This window comes from Saccopteryx bilineata, chromosome 4 (genome assembly GCF_036850765.1).
Source record: "Saccopteryx bilineata isolate mSacBil1 chromosome 4, mSacBil1_pri_phased_curated, whole genome shotgun sequence".
NCBI classification, from domain to species: Eukaryota; Metazoa; Chordata; class Mammalia; order Chiroptera; family Emballonuridae; genus Saccopteryx; species Saccopteryx bilineata.
Genome location: NC_089493.1, coordinates 89664928 through 89691405, shown reverse-complemented (window position 1 = coordinate 89691405; position 26478 = coordinate 89664928). Strand labels below are relative to the sequence as shown.

The window sequence follows — 26478 nt, the reverse complement described above, 5'->3', positions numbered from 1 at the left end:
TTATTTTTTTCATTTAAAGAGTTTTCAGATTCATGTTTCTTTTGTGCTCTTCAACTAATTTTAAACTTTATTTTTCATTGTGTGAAATAGTCACCTGCCCTACGCTATCGGAGGAACAAATTCTGTTTTAAATCAGAGTAAAGGAATCTCGATCCTTGACCTCCAGGATTCTGATGTGTATCCTTCTTCTTCACATGCACCATGCGAAGGGACGGTACAGAGCAGCTGGTGGCTGTAAGTTCTGAAATGGAGCTGTTCAAGGATTGGTCAGGTTGTTTGAAGAAATAGGTAAGGGGACAGTGAAGGGGAACGTTCAATAAAAAAGAAATAGTTCTTTTAGGAATAGAAGGCCAATATCATTTTAATTGAAATAGAAATTCATGGATAAATAGGGCTCTTCCAATTAGGTTACAGTGATCCTATTAAATATAAATAATTGTAACTTTTCTATGACTTTCTTTATTAAGTAGCATTGTTGTGGAAGACCACTGGACCGGAAGTTAGGCTGACTGCTAGTTCTGGTTCTTGAATATGTTGCTGTAAACACTCTGGCTGGCCATTTAACTTCACTGGATTGTTTCTCTGCCTGTAGAATGAAGTGATTTTGAGATAACCTCAAAGTTCTTTCCCACTTTTTTAGAAAACTCTAATTCTGATCATCTTTTGTGTTTAGTATGTATCTACATTTTCTGTCCCCAGTTCCTGAATGACTGTCAAAATTTAAATCTCCAACATGACTTAGCTTCTGCAGTACTTCTGAGAGCCTCACAAAGTCACCAGTTTTCCCTAAGAGGCAGAGAAACCAAGTGTGTGGTCTTTCTCCAAACAAGATCTCTCAGGTCAGCAGGATTTTGTCAACACTGATACATATTAATTCTAGATGTTTGTAACAGAGGGATGATAGTGACTTTCTTCACTTATATAAATACTCATATATATACATATAACTGGGTTATAAACAGGAAGTATGACCTTGTAGAGAATTTGTTATTACATTCAGTTTCTCTATATACTTGTGAGGGTTACTATTTTGTTTCTTATATGAACAATTTTGTATCTATCAATATTTCTAGAAAATTTATTCAAAAATACTTCTTGAGCTTTTCCTATATATTGGTCACTGGTTTTTGTTTGTTTTTGTGACAGAGACAGACAGACAGGAAGGGAGAGAGATGAGAAGAATCAATTCTTCATTGCAGCACCTTTGTTGTTGATTGCTGGCAAGCCTTGCTCAAACCAGGTGAGCCTGTGCTCAAGCTGGTGACCTCAGAGTTTCGAACCTGGGTCCTCTGCATTCCAGTTCCACGCTCTGTCCACTGCGCCACCACTTGGTGAGGCTGTTGGTCACTGTTTTAAGCAGGTGATATAGTGGTGGACAAAGCAGAATGGATCTCTAAATTATGAATTTTAATATTATATTTATCAAAAGCTATTCATACTGAAACTATGTTTTAAATCAATTACTTTCTAATATTTTAAAGGTGACCTACCTGTAAAGTAGGTGAACCACCATGACCAACTACCCACTCCATTCTACCAACTCCAAAACCACATAAATTATACATAAATTTATATATGTATACTTGAGGCATTCCATCCAGGTAACTGACAAAACACTTGCCCTGCTTCATCTTGATCAGGGTTGGCAGGGTTGTCTTAATTTTTCTTTATATGACTATTTTTCCTATAGCTTTATTATTATGTTTCATCCTTCCAGTAAAAACATAACTAAAGCAGTAAATAAAAACTCAAGTAAAGTTCATGCTGTTAGATGTTCATAATGTATCAATGTGTGTTGGTTTATTTATTTTTTTTATAAATTTTTATTAATGTTAATGGGATGACATTAATAATTCAGGGTACATATATTCAAAGAAAACATGTCTAGGTTATCTTGTCATTAAATTATGTTGCATACCCCTCGCCCAGAGTTAGATTGTCCTCCGTCACCCTCTATCTAGTTTTCTCTGTGCCCCTCCCCCTCCCCCTAAATCTCTCCCTCCCTCCCTCCTGCATCCTCCCTCCCCCCACCCCTGGCAAAATTTACAAAGAACTCATAAAACTCAACAACAAACAAATGTGTGTTGGTTTAAATCACAACAGGCAACATAAGCAAAGATGTTCAATGTTCCACCAACGTTTATCATCATTTTATCCTTATTTATCCTTCATGATTCGTCTTATTCCTTTTCCTGTCACTCTTTTTATTCTCCTCCTCTTTTTCAAATTCATCTTTATTCTTCATATTTCTTTAGGTCTTCTTTCCTGCCTGGTCCTTAGACATGCTGCTGACTAATTCTGTTACATTGATTACACTCATGGTTTCACATTTTGTATTTTGATGGCCTTATTTTAGAATGATTAAAGATTATAAATAGATTAAATTACATATTATAAATTAAAATTTAGAGTCTCCAGTTAATAGGTTCATATAGTAAGAGATTTTTCTCTTTAAGATAATTATCACAATACAAATGTCATTTCAGCAGTACTAACTTAATAGTAATAGAAATTTGCAAACCTAAAAAATTAATTCAGAGACTTATAATTGCTTTTATGAAATAAAACACCCACTTTGATGTGAGAGGTCTGAGGTATTGAGTTTATATGTTTTATTTTAGTTTAATAAGATACAACTACTGATTCTAAGCAGTCAACATGATATTTTAGCTTCAACTTTATTTCTCCAAAAACACTGAATTGGATGGTGAGCTTAGGAAGTAACCAAACAATTCTTGCTTACAGAAAAAAAGATATTGCTGTGAAATCTACTAGAATTTATTCCAAATTGCCAACCCTGATCAAGATGAAGCAGGGCAAATATTTTGTCAGTTACCTAGATGGAATGCCTCAAGAAATTTCAACTTTATAAGAGTTTCATATGAAGTCCAAGAAGTTTAGTCAGAACCCTTTTTTTTTATTATTTAGCTATATTTCCCACCCTCTTAGTAATCTCATCTATGAATCAATTTCTAGTTTAAGAAAATGGCTAATTGGATGAGAAAAGTACAAGTCCTTTACTTCCTCAGTTGATTTGTCTTATAGTAATTGAGTCAATTCTTGTTTTCAAACATCCTTAGTAAACTATTTCTTCAGCTCTCTTTGATGTTTTTATTTTAAAATCTAGTGTAAATATAATGTGTGAACTAAAAAGATATTTCAAAATCTAAAAGAATTTTTTAATATTTAATTTTTCAATTACAGTTGATGTAAAATATGTTTTCAGGTGTATAAACCAGTAATTAGACATTTATATAATTTATGAAGTGATTATGCTGATAAATCTAGTACTCACCTGACATCGGACACAGTTATTACAATATTATTATCTTCTTCCCTATACTGTACTTTTACCACCTCATGACTATTCTGTAATTACCAATTTGTACTTGTTAATTCCTTCCCCTTTTCACTCATCCCCCCAGTACCCTCTCATCTGGCAACTGTCAAAATGTTCTCCGAAACTGTGAGTTTGTTTCTGTTTTGTTTGTTCATATAGTTTGTTTTTTAGATTCTACATATGAGCGAAATCATATGAAATTTGTCTTTCACTGTCTGACTTATTTAACTCAGCACAATACCTTCTAAATCATCTATGTCGTTAAAATAGCAAGACTTTATTCTATTTTATACCTGAGTTATAAACTTAATCCCTTCACCTTTACAACCCATTCCCTTAATCCCCATTTCCTCTGACAGCTGTCAGTCTATTCTCTGTATTTATAAGTCTGTTCCTGTTTTGTTTGTTTATTTTGTTCATTAAATTCCACATATAAGTAAAATCATATGGTACTAGTCTTTCTCTGACTGGCTTATTTGTCTTAGCATTATATTCTCCAGGTTTATCCATGCTGTTGCAAAAGGTTAGATTTCTATTCACTAATCTACTGATGAGCACTTGGGCTGCTTCCAAATCTTGGTTATTGTAAATAACACTGCAAAGAACATAGGGGTGCCTATATTCTTTCAGTGTTTCAGGTTTCTTTAGATATACTCCCAAGAGTGGGATCACTGGGTCATAAGGCAGTTCCATTTTTAATTTTTTGAGGTAACTCCATACTACTTTCCACAGTGATTGCACCAATCTGTTTTTTCACCAATAGTGCATGAGAGTTCCCTTTTCTCCATATCCTCGCCAAAACTTGTTTGCTGCTTTTTTAATAACAGCTATTCTAAGAGGTAATGACGTGATATTTCATTATGGTTTTAATTTGCATTTCTCTGATGATTATTAACATTGAGCATCTTTTTATGGTTATAGGCTATCTGTCTGTCTGCTTAGAAGTGTCTATTCAGGTTCTTTGTCCATTTTTTAATTGGATTATTTGATTTTTGGTGTTGAGTGTTATGAGTTCTTTATAAATGTTGGATATTAACTCATTATCAGATGTATTATTGGAAAGTATGTTCTACCATTCAATGGTTTTTCTTTTCATTTTGATGACAGTTTTCTTTGCTGCACAAACACTTTTTAGTTTGGCCCTGGTCGAATGATTCAGTTGGTTAAAGCTTCTTCTTGAAGCATAGAGGTTGCCAGTTTGATCCCTGGTCAGGGAACATACAGGAACAGATTGGTGTTCCTCTCTCTCTCTCTCTCTCTCTCTCTCTCTCTCTTCATTTTTTTTCTATCTAAAATCAATAAAAATAAATATTAAAAACTTTTAGTTTGATGTAGTGCCACTTGTTTATTTTCTCTTTTGTTTCCTTTGCCCAGGGAGATACATCAAAAAACATATTGCTATGAGAAATGTCTGAGGTTTTACTACCTATGTTTTCTTCTAGGATTTTTATGTTTTTGAGTCTAACATTTAAGTATTTAATCCATTCTGAGTTTATACTCCTGTATTGTGTAAAAAGGTGATCTACTTTCATTTTTTTGGCATATATATGTCCAATTTCCCCAACACCATTTATTAGATAAACTATCTTTACTCCGTTGTATGTTCTTGCCTCATTTGTCAAATATTAATAGACCATAAAGGCATAGATTTATTTCTGGGTTCTCTATTCTGTTACACTGATCTATCTATGTATCCATTTTTATGCCAATTCCATGTTTTTATTACTATGGCCTTGTAGTATAGTTTGATAGGAGGTAGCATGATTCCTCCAACTTTGTTATTCTTTCTCAAGATTGCTATGGCTATTCAGGGTGTTTTACAGTTCCATTAAATTTTTTAAATATTTGTTCTAGATCTGTGAAGTATGCCATTGGTATTTTAATAGGAGTTACATTGAATCTATAGATTACTTCGAGTAGTATGGACATTTTAATGATGCTAATTCTTTCTATTCATAAACATGGTCTATGCTTTCACTTACTTGTATCTTCTTCAATTTCTTTCTTCAGTGTTTTATAATTTCCTGAGTACAGGTCTTTTAAATCCTTGGTTAAACTTATTGCTATGTATTATATCTTTTTGGAAGCAATTGTGAATAGTATTGTTTTCTTAATTTCCCTTTCTGATTATTGGTGTATAAGAACGCAACTGACTCTGGATATTTATTTTGTATCCTGATACTTAACTAAACTTATGTATCAGTTCTAGTAGTTTTTGGTGGGGCTAGAGAACCCCCCCAGTCAGATTCATGGGAAAGTGAAGGGAATGTCCCCCACATCAAAGCCACATAACTCAGTCAAAGATACCCCCTGAGTCTGCCCAGAACTCTATATTTGTTCCAGGTAGCTTACTTCTCAGCAAGGTATAAGCTACACAGGGTGGGCTGACAAAGACCCAAAGGGTGTGGCTATTGCATTCTCCTATGCTGATGCCGAAAGGTGGGGAGTGCTTCACCCAAGAAAGATGATGTCTGCAGTGCAGGACAGAGCCTTGGCACAGGGATCCTTGTGGCTGTCCTTTCAGCTCTCATCCCAGAGCCACAAACCTCGGTCTCTCATCACTCAACTAGTCTGCTCTCTCCTCCCTTCTCCAGGACCCAGGGTGAGTGGCTATAAAATGATGTGTTTGCACTGGCCATTTAATAAAGCACCTGTGTCTCTAGCAGACTCTGTCTCTCCCTGGTGGAAAAAATCCACACTGATTTTCCCAGCTGGATATGTGGGTGCCTGTCCCTGGCTCTGGTGCTCTGGGCTGAGAATCCCAGCTTGTTGTTGAGACATGATGTTTTTCTGGGGGAATCTTTGTACCTGAGACATCCCTCTGGAATCTCAGCTGCTGCCCTTGGAAGAGGCACCAGACTTTTCACATTCCTGTCCTTCCTACCAGTCTCAATGTGGCTTCTTCTACAAATCTTTGGTTATAAGACTGCTCTTCAAAGCCAGTATTCAGTTGATTATTCAGGGTGATTGCTCCATATTTTAGTTGTAATTTCAGTTTGGTCCTGGAAGGAAGTGGGTTTAACATCTACTTACTCCATTACCATCTTGGATTTCCTTGCTAATGAATTTTAAATTATCAACATTTAATGCATTATTTTCAGTACCTGAAAATTGATTCTTCTTTTCTTTCCTTTCAGGTCACTTCAGTCTTCCCTTCTTTATGATTCAATGGACCGAGTAAATGGCTCGGTAGTAACTGAATTTGTGTTACTGGGACTTGCACAATCCTTGGGAATGCAGTTTTTTCTTTTTCTTTTCTTCTTTTTATTCTATGTAGGAATTATCTTGGGAAACCTCTTCATTGTGTTCACAGTGATTTTTGATTCTCACTTACATTCCCCCATGTATATTCTGCTGGCCAACCTATCAGTCATTGACCTGGGCCTTTCATCTACCACAGTTCCTAGGATGATATCTGATCTTTTCAGTGGTTGTAAAATCATTTCCTTCCATAGTTGTATGATACAAATATTCTTTATTCATGTCATGGGAGGAGTGGAGATGGTGCTGCTCATAGCCATGGCATATGACAGGTATACTGCAATTTGCAAACCTCTTCACTATCTAACTATTATGAGACCCAAAATATGTGTGTTTTTGATAGTAGCTGCTTGGATTATTGGAGTGATTCATGCAGTGTTTCAGTTTGTTTTTGTCATAAATTTACCTTTCTGTGGCCCTAATAATGTGGGGAGCTTTTATTGTGACTTTCCTAGGGTTATTAAACTTGCGTGCATGGACACTTACAAACTAGAATTTGTGGTCACTGCTAACAGTGGTTTCATATCTATGGGAACCTTCTTTGTCTTAATTATATCATACATCTTTATTCTGGTGACTGTCAGAAAACATTCTTCAAAGGATTTGTCCAAAGCATTCTTCACTTTGTCAGCTCACATCACTGTAGTGGTTTTGTTTTTCACGCCATGCATGTTTCTCTATGTGTGGCCTTTCCCTACCAAGTCATTGGATACATTTTTTTCCATTGTGGACTTTGTTGTCACTCCTGTCTTAAACCCTGCCATCTATACTTTAAGGAACAAAGACATGAAAATGGCAATGAGAAGACTGAGTAGACAAGTTGTAAGTTTTAGGGAGATAATGTGACAGATTTCATTGATAAGAGCACAAGATGAATATCATGTACCAAAAGGACTCTCATGATCACTATAAACACTATAGAATATGTACAATTTTATTATGCTTTTGAAAAACTGAGACGTCTACAGAGAAAAAGAGGTATTAAATCAAATAATTTTATTTTCACTTTAAGTGAGAGGAAGGGAGATAATGAGACACACTCCCGCATGCGCCCTGAGTAGGATTCACACAGCAAACCCCATCCAAGACCAGTGCTCAAATGAACCAAGCTATCCTCAGCACCTGAGGCCATCACTTGGACTAATCAAGCTACTGGCTTGGAGAGGGGAAGAGAGAGAGAAAGAGGAGAGGAAGGAGAAGCGAAGCAAATGGTTGCTTCTCATGTGTGCCCTAATTGGAGATTCAACCTGGGATGTCTGTATGCTGGTCCAATGCTTTATCCATTAAGCAAACTGGCCAGGGCCAGAATTTCATTTTCAAATAGCATTGCAACAATTTTTGTTAGCTATAAATAATAGTGTTATGTATTTCAATTTAACCTACAAATCTAAATTGTAGTTACCATCAATGACTATGTTCAATTTTCATTGCGTGTATAAATATATACATGTACATACATATGATTTCTTTTATCACTATGTTCATAGTGATAAAAAGTGTCACTGGAAATCAATTAATATTTCTTATGGAAATTTTGTGAATCCAATGGATAAATTATGAGTTTATACAAACCATCAGACATTAAATCAAGGAAGAAACAATTTTCATCCTAATTATATCATACTTTAAGTTGGACAAATAGAAAGACAACACTATGCTTCAACTCTTAAAAAAAAATTTTTACTATTTGATTGTCAATGTGTTTTGGATAATGTTATTTTTAAAATAGACTGTAATACTGTGCATTGTGTAAAATTTGCCTGTGTTCCATTTTCCCCAACAGCAAATTTCTGTTGTCTTTGTAGTCTTCCTTAAAGCATCTCTTAATTCATTCTTTAAAAGTAACTACAATTCTAAACTATCTTAAGATATTTATTATCTAAAGGAAGGTACCCTACTCAGATCTCAGCTTATTTAATGTGCCTGTTCTTCAGTTAAGATGTTTAGGACAAAGAAAACAATTGACATTTTTCAGGTAAACCTGGAAAGTCTAATTGTCAAGGAGCATAACTAAAAGATCACTTGGATGTATTTTTATGACTGGTTGAAGGAAAATTTATTGTGACAACTTGGTTCTGTTTTAACTTCTGCATGGCAATTAAAAATGGCCAATAAAACAATAAATGATAAGAAGTGAGTGAGACTTTATTATTGACCAAGGTATTTCTCCTATATTTTTCCAAAATTGGTCAACAATGTTATAAGCTATCCACTTTTTATAAACTCTGAAGCATTATTATCTTTTGCTTAATATTCTAAAAACCCTTCTGGATTTTAATTTTACTTTATCTTATTAATTGTTTTACTATGATTCTTAAAAATTCGGCCCTGGCCGGTAGGCTCAGCGGTAGAGCGTCGGCCTGGCGTGCAGGATTCCCGGGTTCGATTCCTGGCCAGGGCACACAGGAGAAGCGCCCATCTGCTTCTCCACCCCTCCCCCTCTCCTTCCTCTCTGTCTCTCTCTTCCCCTCCCGCAGCCAAGGCTCCATTGGAGCAAAGATGGCCCAGGCGCTGGGGATGGCTCTGTGGCCTCTGCCTAGGCGCTAGAATGGCTCTGGATGCAACAGAGCGACACCCCAGAGGGGCAGAACATCGCCCCCTGGTGGGCATGCCGGGTGGATCCCGGTCGGGCGCATGCGGGAGTCTGTCTGACTGCCTCCCCATTTCCAGCTTCAGAAATAAAAAAAATTTAAAAAATTAAAAAAAATTCATCTTTGAACTCACTGAGATAACAAAACTATCTAAGAGAGCCAAGAAATTGTGACAATAGCCCTTAACTCAGGAAGATTATTTTGAGAATGTTTTTTTGAAACTGTAAAAATTAGTCTCAATACTCAAACTTCAAGCTAGCTATTGACAGATCTCTTCACCTCCTTTTGGTCACTTTTGCAAATGGCTCTTAATTACCCAAGTAGCTTCCTAAGGAGGATAATTTGTGTAGATTTTTTTCTCTTGGAAATTTTATGCTACAAGAGAATATGCAAGTAAAAGAAATATCTGTTCTCTAATTTGCCCTGCGAATTTCTGTGGTTTCTTCTAGTTATGAAGGAGGTATATGGAATGATGAAAATAAAATATATTAGCAGAACTAATCAAATTGTTGCATTTTATTGACAATGAGATGCTTCTATTAGTATGAATTCATTCAACATGTTCAATTCTGTGTGTGTGTGTGGGTGTGTCATCAAGGAAAATGGAAGTATACCATGAAGCCAGTATAAATTTAGATGAGTAATATGAATAATATTAGCAATACAGCCCTTGTTGTATTATACAACTTAGTGTTATAGCGTCAAGTTTTTCTCCTAAATCTCCTGAGCTAATCTATTCTTTTCTATTTGAGGATATTATTCCCTGTACTTACCTAAAGCCAGTCTTCTTACCCACTGCTTTCCCTCCTTCCTGAAACCCCAGAGAAACTTACTTGGGGACATTTCTTTCACATAAAGGTGAAAATTGTACTGAGTTGTGGGAATGTTTTGGAAAACTTGTGATACAGTAAACCCATCTGAAAAACAGGACCAGAGATTCTGAATGACATGCTCAAGTTTACACAGTAAATTTGAAGAGGGGTAAAAGATGCTTAAGACAAAAAATAAAACAGTCTAATGGTTTTTTTAATCCATCAGTCACTCTGTGTCTTTTGATTGGATAATTTAATTCTTTCGTATTGGATAGGTGAGAACTAATTATTGCCATTTTATTCAACGTGTTCTGACTGCTTTGTAGTTTCATTCCCTTCTTCCTCTCCTGCTGTTTTCCTTTGTGACTTGATGATCTTTGTATTATTTTGCTTGGATTTGTTTCTCTTCATCTTTTGTGTATCTACTATACAAAATATACCTTGGAACATTAACACATGGAACATTAACAAAATTTGACCATTTATTAATTCTCAAAGAAAACATCACTGTCACATAGAAGTTTTACAAAAAGTATTTTCTGAAAATATTGTAATAAAACTGTCAGTTGAAAATAAATTTGAGAAACAAAGGGCCCATCAATCTTAAAATTTAGAAGCCTGCTTTCAACACTTGAATGAAAGTGGAGATACAGAGAAAAAATATAAATTTTCCAAATAGTGATAATAGAGCAGTATGTATCAATATATCTGAGATATAGTTAAAGTAGTGATCAAAGGAAAACCTATAACCTTACATTATTTATTAATTAAAAAATTAAAGAAATAGATTAAAATGCCTATTTGAACATTTTAAAATAAAACCAAAAAGGTAAATAAAAAAACTACAAGGGAAAAAAGCAAGATAACAATAGATTTTAATAAATTTTTAAAAAGATTAAATCAGTATACCAAAGTTTTATTTTTTAAAAAGTGGGCAATTATAGTTTCATTAGGGATAAAAAAAAGATAAAGAACAAAAACAAATAATAAATGGAAGAGTATATAATTATTGATAATCAGCAAATAAAAAGTCATTTAAAACAATGTATACATCTGTACAAATAAATTCAAAAGCTATATGAAATGAATAATTTTATAAGAAAATACATTTTATCACTACTCATTCCAGTAGAAATATAACACTTAGAAGGGCAATTTCTATAGAAAATATACAAAAATTTATCAGGGAATAATAACAAACACACATACCATCTTTAATTGGTTCACAATAAAATCTAGCAAACCTTTAGGAATCAAATTATTTCAATAAAAATAAATGTTGCAAAGAATTAAAAATGAAAAATTTAAATTCTTTTTAGGAAACAAGTGCAAGCATTGTACCCAAATTAAATAACAAAACTAGTATAAAAACAAAATTATAAACCAATATTACCCACAAGATTGAAACAAAAATTCTAAGAAAATATTAGTGAATTACAATCCATATTTCATACCATGAATAAGAATAAACTACAAAAAAGCTAAAATCCAAATGTGAACATGAAGATACACAGTAGGAAATACAGGTGGATGCCCCGATCAGGCAGTGGTACAGTGAATAGAGCATTGGCCTGGGACGCAGAGGAGCCAGATTTGGAACCCAAGGTCGCCAGCTTGAGCACTGGGTCAGGGCTCATCTGGCTTATCTGGCTCGAGTGTGGGTTTACCAGGTTGAGCACAAGGTCACTGGCTTGACCATGGGATCAGAGACATGAACCTATGGTTGCAAGCTTGAGTCCAAAGGTTGCTGGCTTGAGCAAGGGATCACTAATTTGGCTAGAGCTCCCCAGTCAAGGTACATAAGAAAGCAATCAATGAACAATGAACAACTAAAGTGCCACAAAAAAGAATTGATGCTTCTCATTTCTCTCCCTTCCTGTTTGTCCCTCTCGCTAAATAAATAAATAAATAAATAAATAAATAAATAAAGGTGGATGTTCCAAGAGTATAAAGGAAATCTTTCTTTGACACTAAATCCAGATGTGATACTTTTAAATGATTAATTAAAGTAAAAACAAGCAATAAAACACTTTTACAACCTAAAATATTTTTTTAAATAGATATAAATTCAAAAGACAGATTTAGGCAAATATCTACAATGTATATCACAGATATCACTAATACATAAAACACTTTTAAAATTGAAAGATGAAAAGTCTGACCTGTGGTGGTATAAAGCCTTGGCCTTAAACACTGAGGTTACTGGTTCAAAACCCTGGGTTTGCCTGGTCAAGGTATATACAGGAGTTACCATATTTTCCCATGTATAAGGCATACTTTTTTAGAAAAAACTTGGGGTCTAAAAACTGAATGCATCGTATACAGTGGTTGTAGATTCATTTTACTTGCATTTCCCACTTTTTCGCACTTGTTTTTGCACTCGTTGAAGACTGTGATTCATCATCAGACATAGATGAGGATAAGTTACTGGATGGGAGTTTTGACATTGATGAGGAGTTATATGAACAAAACTGAGTTCAATAACTTTATTTATACATTTTTTTCAAATTTCAGGCCCCAAAATTAAGGTGTGTCTTATACATGGGATTGATAGGGAAATATGGAAATACTTCTTGCTCATCCCCCTTTTCTCTCTCTCTCTCTCTCTCTCTCTCTCCCTCTCCTTTCTCTCTAAAAAAGAATAAATAAAATCTAAAAAAATTGAAAAATTAAGGCCAAACATCTGGTAAATAAAAATGAGCAGGGATTGAAGGTTGATGTCAGTGCAAACAGCAGATTAAATAGCACCAGGGGCTCATTATTCTACAAAAACATTGACAAGTCAGGCAGAAGCTATCAGCATCAACTTTGTCAGAATCCTGGAAAATAATCAAAGGCTTATAGCAACCAAATGTATGATGAGTAAAGAAAAGAGAAACTTAAAAATGGTAGAAAAACTTTGTAGATTTTTTTTTTTTGCCATTGCCTTAGACCCTGTCTACATCAGCATCGGTTTCTAATCGGTGACTCCAGAAGAAGCAAAATAAACCTTATTCTCAAAGAGTTGTGTTTGTGTCTACCTGAATCATTACCAGCTAGAAGCAGCAGTCATTGAGACTTGGACGTGAGCTGCAAAGTATAGAATTGTGACAACAATTCCAGTGCCATGAGGACTTTTCCTGGATGTGGACTTTTCCTGGACTCCTGCTCCTTGTGACAGCTCCTAACAGACTGAACTGGGGTTGGGTTGCATTTTTCATGGATTTGGCATGGTGTTGGCGCCAACTTGGACTTGGTGAACTTGTTAAGGACACTACTCTTTTATGGATTGTTACTGTATTGGCCAAGAGTTTGCTTAAAGGCTTTAATCGCTAAAAAAAATAAATAAATGAAGGACTGGATAAAGAAGATGTGGCACATATACACCATGGTATACTATTCAGCCATAAGAGATGATGACATCGGATCACTTACCATACATTGGTGGGACATAAAAACGAGACTAAGAGACATGGACAAGAGTGTGGTGGTTACGGGGGGGGGGGGTAGGGGGAGGGAAGGAGGGTGAGAGGGAGGGGAGGGGGAGGGGCACAAAGAGGGCTAGATGGAGGGTGACGGAGGACAATCTGACTTTGGGTTAAATGTATGCAACAGAATTGAATGACAAGATGACCTGGACATGTTTTCTTTGAATATATGTACTATATGTACCCTGATTTATTGATGTCACCCCATTAAAATAAAAATTTATTTATTAAAAAAAAAAGTTGTGTTTGTTTGTTCTACATGGTCTGAGAGCAACCTGAAGAACTGATGCAAGGCTTTTATCTTTGTTTCACCTAAATCAAAACTCAATCAAGGTGGGAAAAGGGCAGGCACCTCAAAAACACTGTAAGGCAAATGAATAACACAGCATCTGGGACAAAGAGTTACAACTGAAGCAAACTATGCATTCTTAAAGTCTGTGAGGAAAAACCAGGGAGAGTTCTTATGGGAAATGAAGTTATTCAAAGTTCTCACTTAGACTTTTTTGCTGTCATTTTTTCCACCATGAAGTTGGGTGATGCATCAGGCTCACAGGGTCCCCACCCAAAGGATTGTAGGCAATGCTATAACTGAAATCATTGTAGAAAAGACATCTGAGGGAATTAGGATGGCAAGGCTTCACAAATACGCTGATTTCAATTTGTGATATAAAACTCCTGTATAATGGTAGTTTTCCAAGTTTATTTCAGTTTATGATGTAAGGCATATCAAATAAATTCTTGATCATTTTTCATGAAAAATTGGTACTTATGTTAGTCTACAATTCTTTTCTTGGGAAAATTATAAGCCAGGCCCAATATTTATGTTCAGGTTTTTAATACTTTTAGGACAATGAGAAGTACCTTTCTAGGGATGAGTGCTTTCCAGTTTGTTAACATCTCTGCCAGTTTAGTTTCTGGGCAGTTTAATGTGTTGACTCTCCTTCCTCATTTTTTATTTAAATCAAATCATTTGGTAGAGATGGAATCTAAATGTTTGTCCATTTTGCTTTGCATGTACAGCCTGCTGCTGTGCCCATTAAGTGCTTGATGCATAATTGGACATGAAATTAATATATTTTAATAAAAATTTTGGTCTGTAATGCTTTTTTAAAATTTTTATTTATGATTTAAAGGCAGAAAGAGGGAGACAGAAAAAGAAACATTGATCTGCTGTTCCACTTATCTATGCATTTATTGATTTATTGGGGTGACATTGGTTTATAATTATATAAGTTTCAGGTATACCGTTCTATAATACATCATCTGTACATTACACTGTGTGTTAATGACCCCAAGTCAAGTCTCCTTCAGTCATCATTTATGTCCCCTAAACCCTCGTCCAGCTCTCCTTACCATCCGTCTCTCTTTTAATCACCATACTGTTGCCTGACCAGGTGGTTGCGCAGTGGATAGAGCATCGGACTGGGATGCGGAAGGACCAGGTTCCAACCTCAAGGTCACCAGCTTGAGCACGAGCTCATCTGATTTGAGCAAAGTTCACCAGCTTGGACCCAAGGTCGCTGGCTCGAGCAAAAAGATTACTCGGTCTGCTGAAGGCCTACAGTCAAGGCACATATGAGAAAGCAATCAATGAACAAGTAAGGTGGTGCATTGTGCAACAAAAAACTAATGATTGATGCTTCTCATCTCTCCGTTCTTGTATATCTCTCTCTGTCTCTGTAAAAAAAAAAAAAAATCACCATACTGTTATCTGTATATATGAGCTTTTTTTTCCCATTGCTTAATCCTTTCACCTTTTTCACCCAGCTCGCAACCCCCTTGTCCTTTGACAGTTGCCAATCTGTTCTCAGTACCTGTGGCTGTTTCTGTTTTGTTTGTTAGTTTATTTTGTTTATTAGATTCCACATATAAATGAAATTATTGGTTGATTCCTGTATGTGTCCTGACTGGGAAGAAAACCTGCAACCGTGTCATATCAAGACAGAGGCTGCTCTAACCAACTGAGCTACATGGCCAGGTCCTGATCTGTAATGCTCCTATTTTTTTTATTTAAAAAATTAACTTTAACATGGTGACATTAATCAATAAGAGTACACAGGTTTCAGATAGACATTTCTATAGCATTTGAACAGTTGATTATTTTGTATACCCGTCACCCAAAGTCCATTTTCCATCACCTTATATTTGTTCCTCTTTACACTCTTTCCTTATGCCCTCCCCATTCCCCTCCTCACATGCCCCTGCCCTTGATAAACACTTTATCTTTATCTATGTCCATGAGTCTGTTTTATATCCCACTTATGTGTGAAATCATCCAGTTCTTAGCTTTTCCTGATTTACTTATTTCACTCAGTATAATGTTCTCAAGATCAATTCATGTTGTCATAAATGTCACTATATCATCATTTCTTATGGCTGAGTAGTATTCCATTGTATATATGTACCACTTCTTCTTTATCCAATCCTCTATAAAGAAACATTTAGGTTGTTTCCATGTCTTGGCCACTGTGAATAATGCTGTGATGAACTTGGGGATGCATGTGTCTTTACATATCAATGTTTTCAAGTTTTTTGGAGTAGTGTAGACAAGTCCTCCCCGGGGGTGAGGACGTTGGAGACACAAAGACTCGACTCTGGGGACCAGGTTCAGTGATGCAGATCCACTTTATTCAGGAAGTAAACTAGCTTATATACATGGGTTCAGCCTATAGGGTGTTACAGCATGTCATGTCCTTCATAGCCAATGGCTGAAAAGATCAGGGAGCTGAGTGGTTGGCTCTAAGTCACTTCCTTATAGCGGGCAAGCTTCCTTCCTGGGTATGCCCAGGAGGCTTCTGGGAGCTGGAGTATTCTCACAGCATTGCATCAGCCACAACTGCTAGGAATGCGCTCTGCGCTCCACCCACAGAGTAGATACCCAGTAGAAGGATTGCTGGGTCCTATGGTAATTCTATTCTTAATTTTTTGAGGAACCATCATACTTTCTTCCATAATGGTTTTACTAATTTGCATTCCCACCAGCAGTGAATGAAGCTTCCTTTTGCTCCACAGCCTCTCCAATACTTGTTATTACCTCTCTTGTTGCTAATAGCCAATCTAGCAGGTGTGAGGTGGTATTTCATTTTTGTTTTGATTTGCATTTCTCAAATAGCTAGTAAAGATGAGCATCTTTTCAAATATCTGTTGGCCATTTGTATGTCCTCTTGGGAGAATTGTCTGTTCAGATCCTCTCCCTATTTTTTTAATTGGATTGTTTGTTTGTTTGTTGTTGAGCTTTATAAATTCTTTTTATATTTTGGATATTAACCCCTTATCAGATCTGTTGTTTACAAATATCATCTCCCATTTAAGTTGGATGTCTGTTTGTTTTGTTATCGGTTTGTTTTACTATGCGGAAGCTTTTTAATTTGATATAGTTTCATTCATTTATTTTTTTCCATTACTTCCCTTGTCTTTGGGGTCAAATTTGTAAATTGTTCTCTATGGCCAAGGTCCATGAGTTTAATACCTGTGTTTTCTTCTATGTAATTTAATGTTTCAGATATTATATTTAGGTCTTTGATCCATTTTGAATTAATTTTTTTATTTTTAATTTTTATTTATTTTATTAATTTTAATGGGGTGACATTGATAAATCAGGGTACATATGTTCAGAGAAAACATCTCCAGATTATTTTGACATTTGATTATGTTGCATACCCCTCACCCAAAGTCAAATTGTCTTCTGTCACCGTCTATCTGGTTTTCTTTGTGCCTCTCCCCTTCCCCCACCCCCTTCCTCTCTTTTCTCCCCTCCCCCCCCAATAACCATCACACTCTTGTCCATGTCTCTGAGTCTCATTTTTATGTCCCATCTATGTATGGAATCATACAGTTCTTAGTTTTTTCTGATTTACTTATTTCACTCAGTATAATGTTATCAAGGTCCATCCATGTAAATGATCCATGTCAACATTTCTTATGGCTGAGTAGTATTCCATAGTATATATGTACCAAAGCTTCTTAATCCACTCGTCCACTGACAGACACTTGTGCTGTTTCTAGATCTTTGCTATTGTGAACAATGCTGCCATAAACATGGGGGTGCATTTCTCCTTTTGTAACAGTGCTCTGGTGTTCTTAGGGTATATTCCTAAAAGTGGGATAGCTGGGTCAAAAGGCAGTTCGATTTTTAATTTTTTGAGGTATCTCCATACTGTTTTCCATTTTGAATTAATTTTTGGCAGGCAGACATACTGTAATTAAGTTTCATTCTTTGGCATGTGGCTTTCCAATTTTCCTAGCACCATTTATTGAAGAAGATTTATTTTCTCCATTGTGTGTTTCTGGCTCCTTTGTCAAAAATAATTTGTCCATATATATGTGGTTTTATTTCTAGGCTTTCTATTCTGTTTCATTGGTCTGTATATAATGCTCTTATACAAAGTTTCTTAAGAGTAAAATATTTTGTTATTTTTTTAAAAAAATGCTGCTCATGTATAGTGGAGAATTGAGAAAGTCATGTGCATGCCCAGAACAGGACATATGCTCAGAAAATGCCTGAGAAGACTCTAAACTTTCACATTTAGCTGATTTATAGACTCATTCCAGCAGCAACTAAAGGTTAATGCAAAGTTATTAAGACTTAGGTATTAAAAGTGTGCCTGATCCCATAACCAAGCAGCAAAGTCTAAAGGAGAGTTTTAGTTTTGTTTTTTTTTAATTTAGTTTTCCTTTCTCTCTCCATACATATATATATATATATATTCTTTTTGGCTCTTGGTGTTTAGGAAAATCTCTTTCAAGTCACCAGCTAAACATATGCTAAGGGATAGAGATTTCAGATACTAAATATAACAAAGAGTACAAAAACTACAAAAATAGTTTAAGATACACTAAACAACAACAACAAAAGAAAACCTAGCTAGATCCCACAATAATTAATAAAAATAAACCTTGAGGTAGAGAAGATTCTGATTTCCAGAACTGCAACATTATAATGTCTAAAATGTCTGTGTTTTTTTAAAAAATTAAGAAGCATGCCACTAAGAAAATATAGCCTATGCATAAAAGAAATAAACAGAAACTATTCTTGAGAAAGCACAAACTTAAATTTACTAAACAAAAACTTCAAATAAACTGTTATAATAAACTCAAAGAGCTAAATAAAATCAATAGAACAATGGAGAACAAATTAAGAATATCAGTAAAACCCTAGCTGGGTGGCTCAGTTGGTTGGAGTGTCTTCCCCATATATACCAAGGTTGTAGGTTCAGTCCCTGGTCAGGGCACTTACAAGAATCAACCAAAAAATGTATAATAAGTAGAACAACAAATTGATGTTCCTTTCTCACACTCCCTTCCTCTCTCTCTAAAATCAATCAATCAATAACATTTTTTAAAAAAATATGAGTAATGATGTAGAAATTATTTGTTAAAAAACCAAACTGAAGCTAAAAAGTACAATAACTGAAATAAAAAGTACTGGAAGAACTGGATATCCATATACAAAATAATGAAGTTGAACCCCTACCTCATACCATATAAGAAATTTAAGTTGCATCAATTACTTCAGAATAAGAGCTAAAACCACAAAGTTCTGAGAAGAAAATATAGGAATAAATTATGGCCCTGTACAGGCAATGAGTTAGTTCTAAGATATAACATCAAAAGCACAAACAACAAAAGAAAAAGTAAACTGGACTTCATAAAAAGTCCAGTTAAACTTTTGTGTAACAAAAGACATTATCAGGTAAATTTTATTTTTGACAGAGACAGAGAGAGGGAGTCAGAAAGAAGGACAGTTAGGAACAGACAAGCAGGAAAGGAAAGAGATGTGAAGCATCAGTTCTTCGTTGTGGTACCTTAGTTGTTTATTGGTTGCTTTCTTATATGTGCCTTGACCAGGGGGCTACAGCAGAGCAAGTGACCCCTTGCTCAAGCCAGTGACCTTGGGCTCAAGGCAGCAACCTTAGTCTTCACACCAGCGACCTTTGGGCTTGAGCCAGAGACCATAAAGTCATGTCTATGATGCCACGCTCAAACCAGCAACCCCGCAATCAAGCTGGCGAACCAGCACTCAAGCCAGATGAGCCTGCACTCAAGCCAGAGACCTCAAGGTTCCAACGCTTTATCCACTGCACCACCACTTGGTCAGGCTCAAGTAAATTAAAAATAACCTAGACAATAGAAAAATATTTACTAATTACATATCTGAAAAGGTGCTAGAAACCAGAATATACATAGAGGAAAGAAAGAAAGAAAGAAAGAAAGAAAGAAAGAAAGAGGAGAGGAGAGGAGAGGAGAGGAGAGGAGAGGAGAGGAGAGGAGAGGAGAGGAGAGGAGAGGAGAGGAGAGGAGAGGAGAGGAGAGGAGAGGAGAGGAGAGGAGAGGAGAGGAGAGGAGAGGAGAGGAGAGGAGAGGAGAGGAGAGAAAAGTAGAAAGAAAATGCCCTGACCAAATAACTCAGTTGGTTAGAGCATCATCTCAAAGCTCGAACATTGGTGGTTTGATTCCCAGTCAGCGCTCATAACAGTAACAAATCTATGTTTTTGTCTTTCTCTCATTCTCTCTCTCTCTCTTTCCCCCTTCTCTCTCTCTAAAGTAATAAATAAAGAAAAAGATTTAAAGACAAAAAGATCAAACATGGAAACAAAAACATAAACATCTTTTGTAAATGGCCAAGATTTACTCCCCATTTTACTGGGAGAAAAGCAAAATGGGGAGTAACTGCTTAATGGTATGTAGTTTCCTTTGGGGGTAATAAAAATGTTTTAGAATTAGAGAGAGTGTGATTGTGCAACATTGTGAATGTACTAAATGACACTGACTGTTTGCTTTAAAATGATAAATTTTACATTATGTACATTTAACCTCAATTTTTAAAATGATGAAAGATATGAACACTCTGAAAACATAAAAAATATCCCTTAAACATATAAAAACTTCATCAATAATAAGATAATAAAACTAAAACCACAATGGGATACCATTTCTCATACATCAGATTGGCAAAAACACTAAAACTCTTGTCAAGGCTGTGGAGAAACAGTAGGGTTCATGAGGGAATGAGAGAGTACAACTCCCATGAGGAAAAATTTGGCAATATCTAACAAAACTGCATTCATCAATCTTTAACTCAACAGTCCCACTGTTAAGACTTTACCCTAGAGACACACCACCAAAGATACAAAAATAAATATGCAGTGTTGTTGTGATTGCAAAATATTAGACACTATATAAATGTCCAAATATTGGAGATAAAAGTTTAATAAACTAGGAAACATACAACAGAGTACTATGCAGGCATGAAAATCAAAAGTTCTATGAACCAATAGGGAATGATTTTACAAGTAAAAAAAATGTGAACTGCAAAAGCATATGCATAGTACTCAAATTTTGTATAAGAAATAAGGAGAAATAGCCAACCATATTGATTTGTTTCAAAATGTGACAAGCATGTTAGAATATGATAACTTATGTTATCTCTGAGAGTGGAAGGGAATATGTTGGAAGGGATTTGGCAGAACTGGACATCTCTAAGAATGCATAATTTTGAATTTTGACTTACTAATCTTTTACAAATTCAAAAATCAAAATTAATCCAAAAAAGATAAACTATTAAAAGACCCTAAAACTGAGTGCTAATAGAAACAAATGACCCCAAGTGTACTTCAAATAAATGGCAGAACTGAACTGAAGGGGGAAAATAAGAACTAATTCAATTAACTTTTTTGAAACAATTAAAATTGAAGACAAATGTGTGTTTACTTTAAGATTAAGCAAATGAATATTTGTGTTGTTAGGACCCAAGTGTCTCACTGGAAGAATAAAGAGATGTAAAAAAACTATGTAAAAGTAAAAGAAGAAGGCAGAAAGAAGCCTACTGGGTTAGATAGAATTGCTATGGGCATTATTGATGAAATCTTTCTCTCTTTCTCACTATATCTACTGTATATATACACATACATACATACATATATGGAGCATTCAAATAATAAAGGGGAAAGTCACAATTATGCCTCCTGATCATCTATTATCTTAGCAAAAATGGGATCAAACATGTGTTTGGTCAAACCTCTGGTTGCAGCTGAAAGATGAATAAAATACAAAGGTCAGTGGAAATGTCGAACTACACTGAGTCTGCAGTCAGCAAAATTCAGAGTATGAGAATTCAAATGTCAAAATACCCAATATTTTCAAAAAATAAATTATAAGGAAAAGTAAAAAATGTTTACTTTTCCTTAAAGGAGAAAAAATTTTATGTCAAATGAAAACAAAATGGCCAAGACAAACTATAGTGTGTTGGGATACACATTTGGAAGATAAAGCTATAAAAATATGCAAGGAAATTTTGTTTTTTTTGTTTGTTTGTTTGTTTTTTGTTTTTTGTTTTTTTTTCATTTTTCTGAAGCTGGAAACAGGAAGAGACAGTCAGACTCCCGCATGCGCCGGACCGGGATCCACCTGGCACGCCCACCAGGGGCGACACTCTGCCCACCAGGGGGCGATGCTCTGCCCATCCTGGGCGTCGCCATGTTGCAACCAGAGCCACTCTAGCGCTTGAGGCAGAGGCCACAGAGCCATCCCCAGCGCCCGGGCCATCTTTGCTCCAATGGAGCCTTGCCTGCGGGAGGGGAAGAGAGAGACAGAGAGGAGAGTGCGGCGGCGGAGGGGTGGAGAAGCAAATGGGCGCTTCTCCTGTGTGCCCTGGCCGGGAATCGAACCCGGGGTCTCCGCACGCTAGGCCAACACTCTACCACTGAGCCAACTGGCCAGGGCAAGGAAGTTTTGTTTTTAAGGAACTTTTTGCCATTAACAGAATCATGATTACTTTTTAAGACAAAAGTAGTTGTGATTTGAACAAATGACAGAGAAGATTTCTGGGATAGGATAGCTTACATAGTCCTATACAATGACTTGAGTGATTATTACTTCATACAAGTTGATATAAATTTTTGTGTCACTTTCTGTATCATATTTTATGGTGCAACTAAAAATAATAAATACAATTAAAGTCAAAGTATGGTGAACAAGGTGCAGCATAAAACCTTCAACCTATAATCCTACCATTCTTGTCTGGAAGCCTACTACCATTAATAGAGGTTAACCCTATCAGGGTTATAAAATATATCATGTATGTTTTTAATGCTAAAATGCAATGAACAAGAAAAAATTTGCTCCTCTGTCTCAGGACATAAGACAACTGCATCCTTAGGGAGTCGAAACAACTCAGAAAGTTTCTATCTGTTGCATAATTCTCCCCTGTGCAGAGTTATACAAAATGCTGCCATGTAAAGGCAGTTCATTAACAGCACTAATTATGCTTGGATAGTGACCAAGTGGAGCTGCAGAGGCTTGGTATTGCCAGCCAGAAATCAGTTTGTTATGGAAATTTTCTCCTAGAATCACTTTGGTTTTCCCAGGGTAACTAAGGGAAAAAGTGGTTAATGGGTCACTTGGGGGTGGCATCTCTTTCTGTAAATTACCATTTCTTTTTCCTACTACAATTCTTTGGGGGGATATAAAGCCAAAAACAGTCCTTGAGTAACAAGGAAGTAAATAATAACCGAAACAGTGAGGAAAAAAATTGCATCAATTGCAGTATTACAATCTCCCTGAGCCTTTGAATAATACTATCTTCTTTAATAAACAAAGGAAGTTATGGCAGAGATTTGGGTCTGCATTTGTAATCAAGCAAACTATTACAGTCACTACCAGCCATTTGAGCTAACATATTGAATACAGAATCACTGTTTAGTAGCATAATATCATTAATGTGGCCCAATCCAACATTATAATCTTTCTATTCTATCTGGTCCAACACATTTACAATTCATTCCCTTACATATATTCTAGAATTCTGTTAATAGACATATGTAAAATATGCAATTTTTAGTGTATGCTATATCTTCCCATGAATCCTACTTTGTTCCTGACTCACTGGATATTTCTGGGATTTGAACCTGGTTATAGGACTAGAAGCAATGTAAAAAGGTGAGGACAGAACACGATTATAGCAGTCCCCCATATGGCAAACAGCACAGGAGAGGTTCTACATTTCTTCATATAAGCAGAGATAAATCTCTTCAGCTATAGGAACATACTTCCACCAGTAGAAAGGATTGGAAGAACTTAGAGATTCAAGTTTCTTAGTTTTATTGGAATCTGCCAATATTTCCCCATTTTGATTTTCAAGGTTTTACCCCTTCTCAGTCAATTCCATTCCTTTAACTTAGGAAACAGCGTAAGGTTGTAAACTCAGTTTGCCCTGTAATTCAGCAATTCACATACCAGAATCTTTCCCCTAGAAGATATAGCCTCACAATGGCAAAAGATATTTATTTTATGGAAGTCATAGAGGCTTTCTGGCCCCTTGCTTGATCTTGAGATGGGAATTTGTACTAACATCATCTAGGTTTGGTATCAGGGTAATGAGGTCTTTGTAAAATTAGTTTGGGAGTGTTCACTTCTCTTCCATTTTTTTCAGTATTTGAAAAGGATTGCCATTAATTCTTTTTTAAATATTTGGTAGAATTGAGCAGTGAAGTCATCTAGCCCTGGGCTTTTCTTTGTTGGAAAGTTTTTGATTACTGATTTAATCTCATCACTCATTATTGATGTTCAGATTTTACATTTATTCACAATTAAGTCTTGGTAGGTCATGTGTTTCTAAGAATTTGTCCATTTTTTCTAGGTTATTCAATTTATCAGCATGTAATTTTTCTCCTTTTTTACTTTAAATCTTTTTTTATTTTTCAATTATTTCCATATGATATATTAGTTACAGATGTATGATCCAGTGATTAGACATTATATAACTTACTAAATTATTCTCCCAATAAATCTTGAACCCATCTGACACTATATATAGTTATTATAATATTATTAACTATATCCCCTATGCTGTAGTTTACATCCCCATGACTATTCTGTAACTACCAATTTTTACTTCTTCATCCCTTCACCTGTTTCATTGAACCTCTAATCTTCTTCCAGTTTGGCAATCCTCAGTTTGTTCTTTGTATCTATGAGACAGACTGTTTCTGTTCTTCTTGTTCATTTATTTTGTTTTTCAAATTCAATTGTTGATAGATAAGTCTTTGTTACCATTTTATTATTTATACATTTTATCTTTGTTCCTTCTTATTATTAAAGATCCTTTAAAATTTCGTGTAATATTGGTGGTGATAAATGCCTTTAGTTTTTTCTTGTCTGAGAAGCTGTTTATGCATCCTTCAATTGTAAATGATAAGCTTTGGTGGGTAGATTAAATTTGGTTTTAGGTCCTTGCTTTTCATCACTATGTATTTTTAAGGCCAGTCTCTTCTGACCTACAAAGTTCCTGTTAAGAAATCAGCTGACAGTTTTATGGAAGGTACCTTTTAGGGAACTAACTGCTTTTCTCTTGCTGCTTTTAAGATTCTCTTTGTCTTACACCATTGGCATTTTAGTTATGATGTGTCTGGTTGGGAACCCTTTGGGTTTATCTTGTTTGGGATTCTCTGTGCTTCCTGGACTTGTATATCTATTTTCTTCACCAGGTTAGGGAAGTTTTCTGTTGCCTTTTTTTTTTTTTCTAATATGTTTTCATTTTCTTTATCTCTCTCTTTTCCTTCTGGCACCCCCACATGTGAATGTCGGTACACTAAAAGTTGTTCCAATCTCCTTAAACTATCCTCATTTTTTTTTGGATTCTTTTTCTTTTTGCTGTTCTGATTGGGAGGGGGGGGATTTTTGCTCCTTCATTGTCCAAACCTCTGATTTGATCTTTTGCTTCACCTACTTCACTGTTGATTCCCTGAAATGTATTCTTCATTTCAGTTAATGTATTCATTTCTGACTGGTTCCTTTTTATGTTTTCTAGTTCTGTTTTTATGCTTCCTAACTCTTTGTTGAAGGTCTTACTGTTTATCTACTCTCCCCTAAGCTCACTGAGTATTCTTATAACCAGAGTTTTGAACTCTAATAGGATCTAATAGAGTCATCATTTCAATTTTGTTTAGTTATTTTTCTGAGGTTTGTTCTGTTCTTTTATTTGGAACATGTTGCTTTGTCTCCTCATTTTGGCAGCCTCTCTGTGTTTGTTCTATGTATTGGCTGCTGTGTCTTCTGGACTTGGTATAGTGCCCTTATGTAGTAGGTGTCCTGTAGGGTCCAGTGGCACAAGCTGATCACCTAAGCTGGGCACTCCAGCTATGCCCACACTGTGAGCTGTGTACACTCTCCTACTATAATTGAGCCTTGATTTCTCTTGGCATGTCAATAGAAGGAATTTACCCACAGGCCACAAACTGCAAGGACTGGCTGTGACCACTGTAGAGATTCAGCTATTCAGGGGCCCACCCAAGAAGCAAGACTTACCTTGGTAAGGCTCTGGTGCCCACTGAGTCTGCCCTGTGTGAGTGTTGCTTGTGAAGGTGGGTGGATAGAGCTTTAGTGTGGGCTAAAGCTGTTCATCAGTGTGCCTCTGGAGCTTCCTAGGTGGTACAAGCCAAGCTCAGTCAAGATCTGGGCCTTGCCCAGGGCCACCCAACATAAGCTACAAAGCGACCTGTTGATGACTGTTATTGTGCTAAGACTGGAGGTGCCAAGGAAAAGCCAAGCTGCAAATCAAGGTTGGCTACCACTAGTGCCAGGCCTTGGGCCACTCAGCAAGAAGTATGGGTTACCCTGAGGCTAGATACTGCTTGCTTGAGAGATTTTTAAAAAGTCTGAGGCATGAGCTAAGACAGGCAATTTGTATGGAAAAGCCATTAGAAATAGCTCGGGCAGGCTCACAAATTGGGTTGTCAGGGTCTCAGGGAATCACTAGAACAGGGCAAACAATGATAGCCAGGTTGATGGAGATGCAGATATGCTCTGTAAGGGAAGGGATCAGAAAGGGAACTCTCTGCCAGTATTTCTATCTGGGAGAAAGCTGCCCCTGCAGCCCTTGCTCTGATACCAAACAATTTAGTTCCTCCCTATATGTCCCTGGTGCTTTCAAACTGCTCCCCCAGCACTGGAGTTTTGAGATAGTGAGTCCAAGTCCATGTGCAAGCCCTTTAAGAGGAATGCCTGTTACT

The 26478-nt window shown here is 36.0% G+C and overlaps 1 protein-coding gene across 1 annotated transcript; it reads left to right on the top strand.

Moving 5' to 3' along the window:
- The first annotated feature begins 720 nt into the window (after positions 1–720).
- Positions 721–7447, top strand: LOC136334276 (olfactory receptor 4F6-like). The gene is made up of 2 exons (XM_066274282.1): positions 721–839; positions 6478–7447. The coding sequence occupies exon 2, from the start codon at positions 6509–6511 to the stop codon at positions 7445–7447; it is 939 nt and encodes a 312-aa protein (XP_066130379.1). The 5' UTR covers positions 721–839; positions 6478–6508.
- Positions 7448–26478: the final 19031 nt, after the last annotated feature.

Bases quoted from the DNA above. Each gene is read 5' to 3' on its own strand.
- LOC136334276 (XM_066274282.1), top strand. From the start codon at position 6,509: ATGGACCGAGTAAATGGCTCGGTAGTAACTGAATTTGTGTTACTGGGA.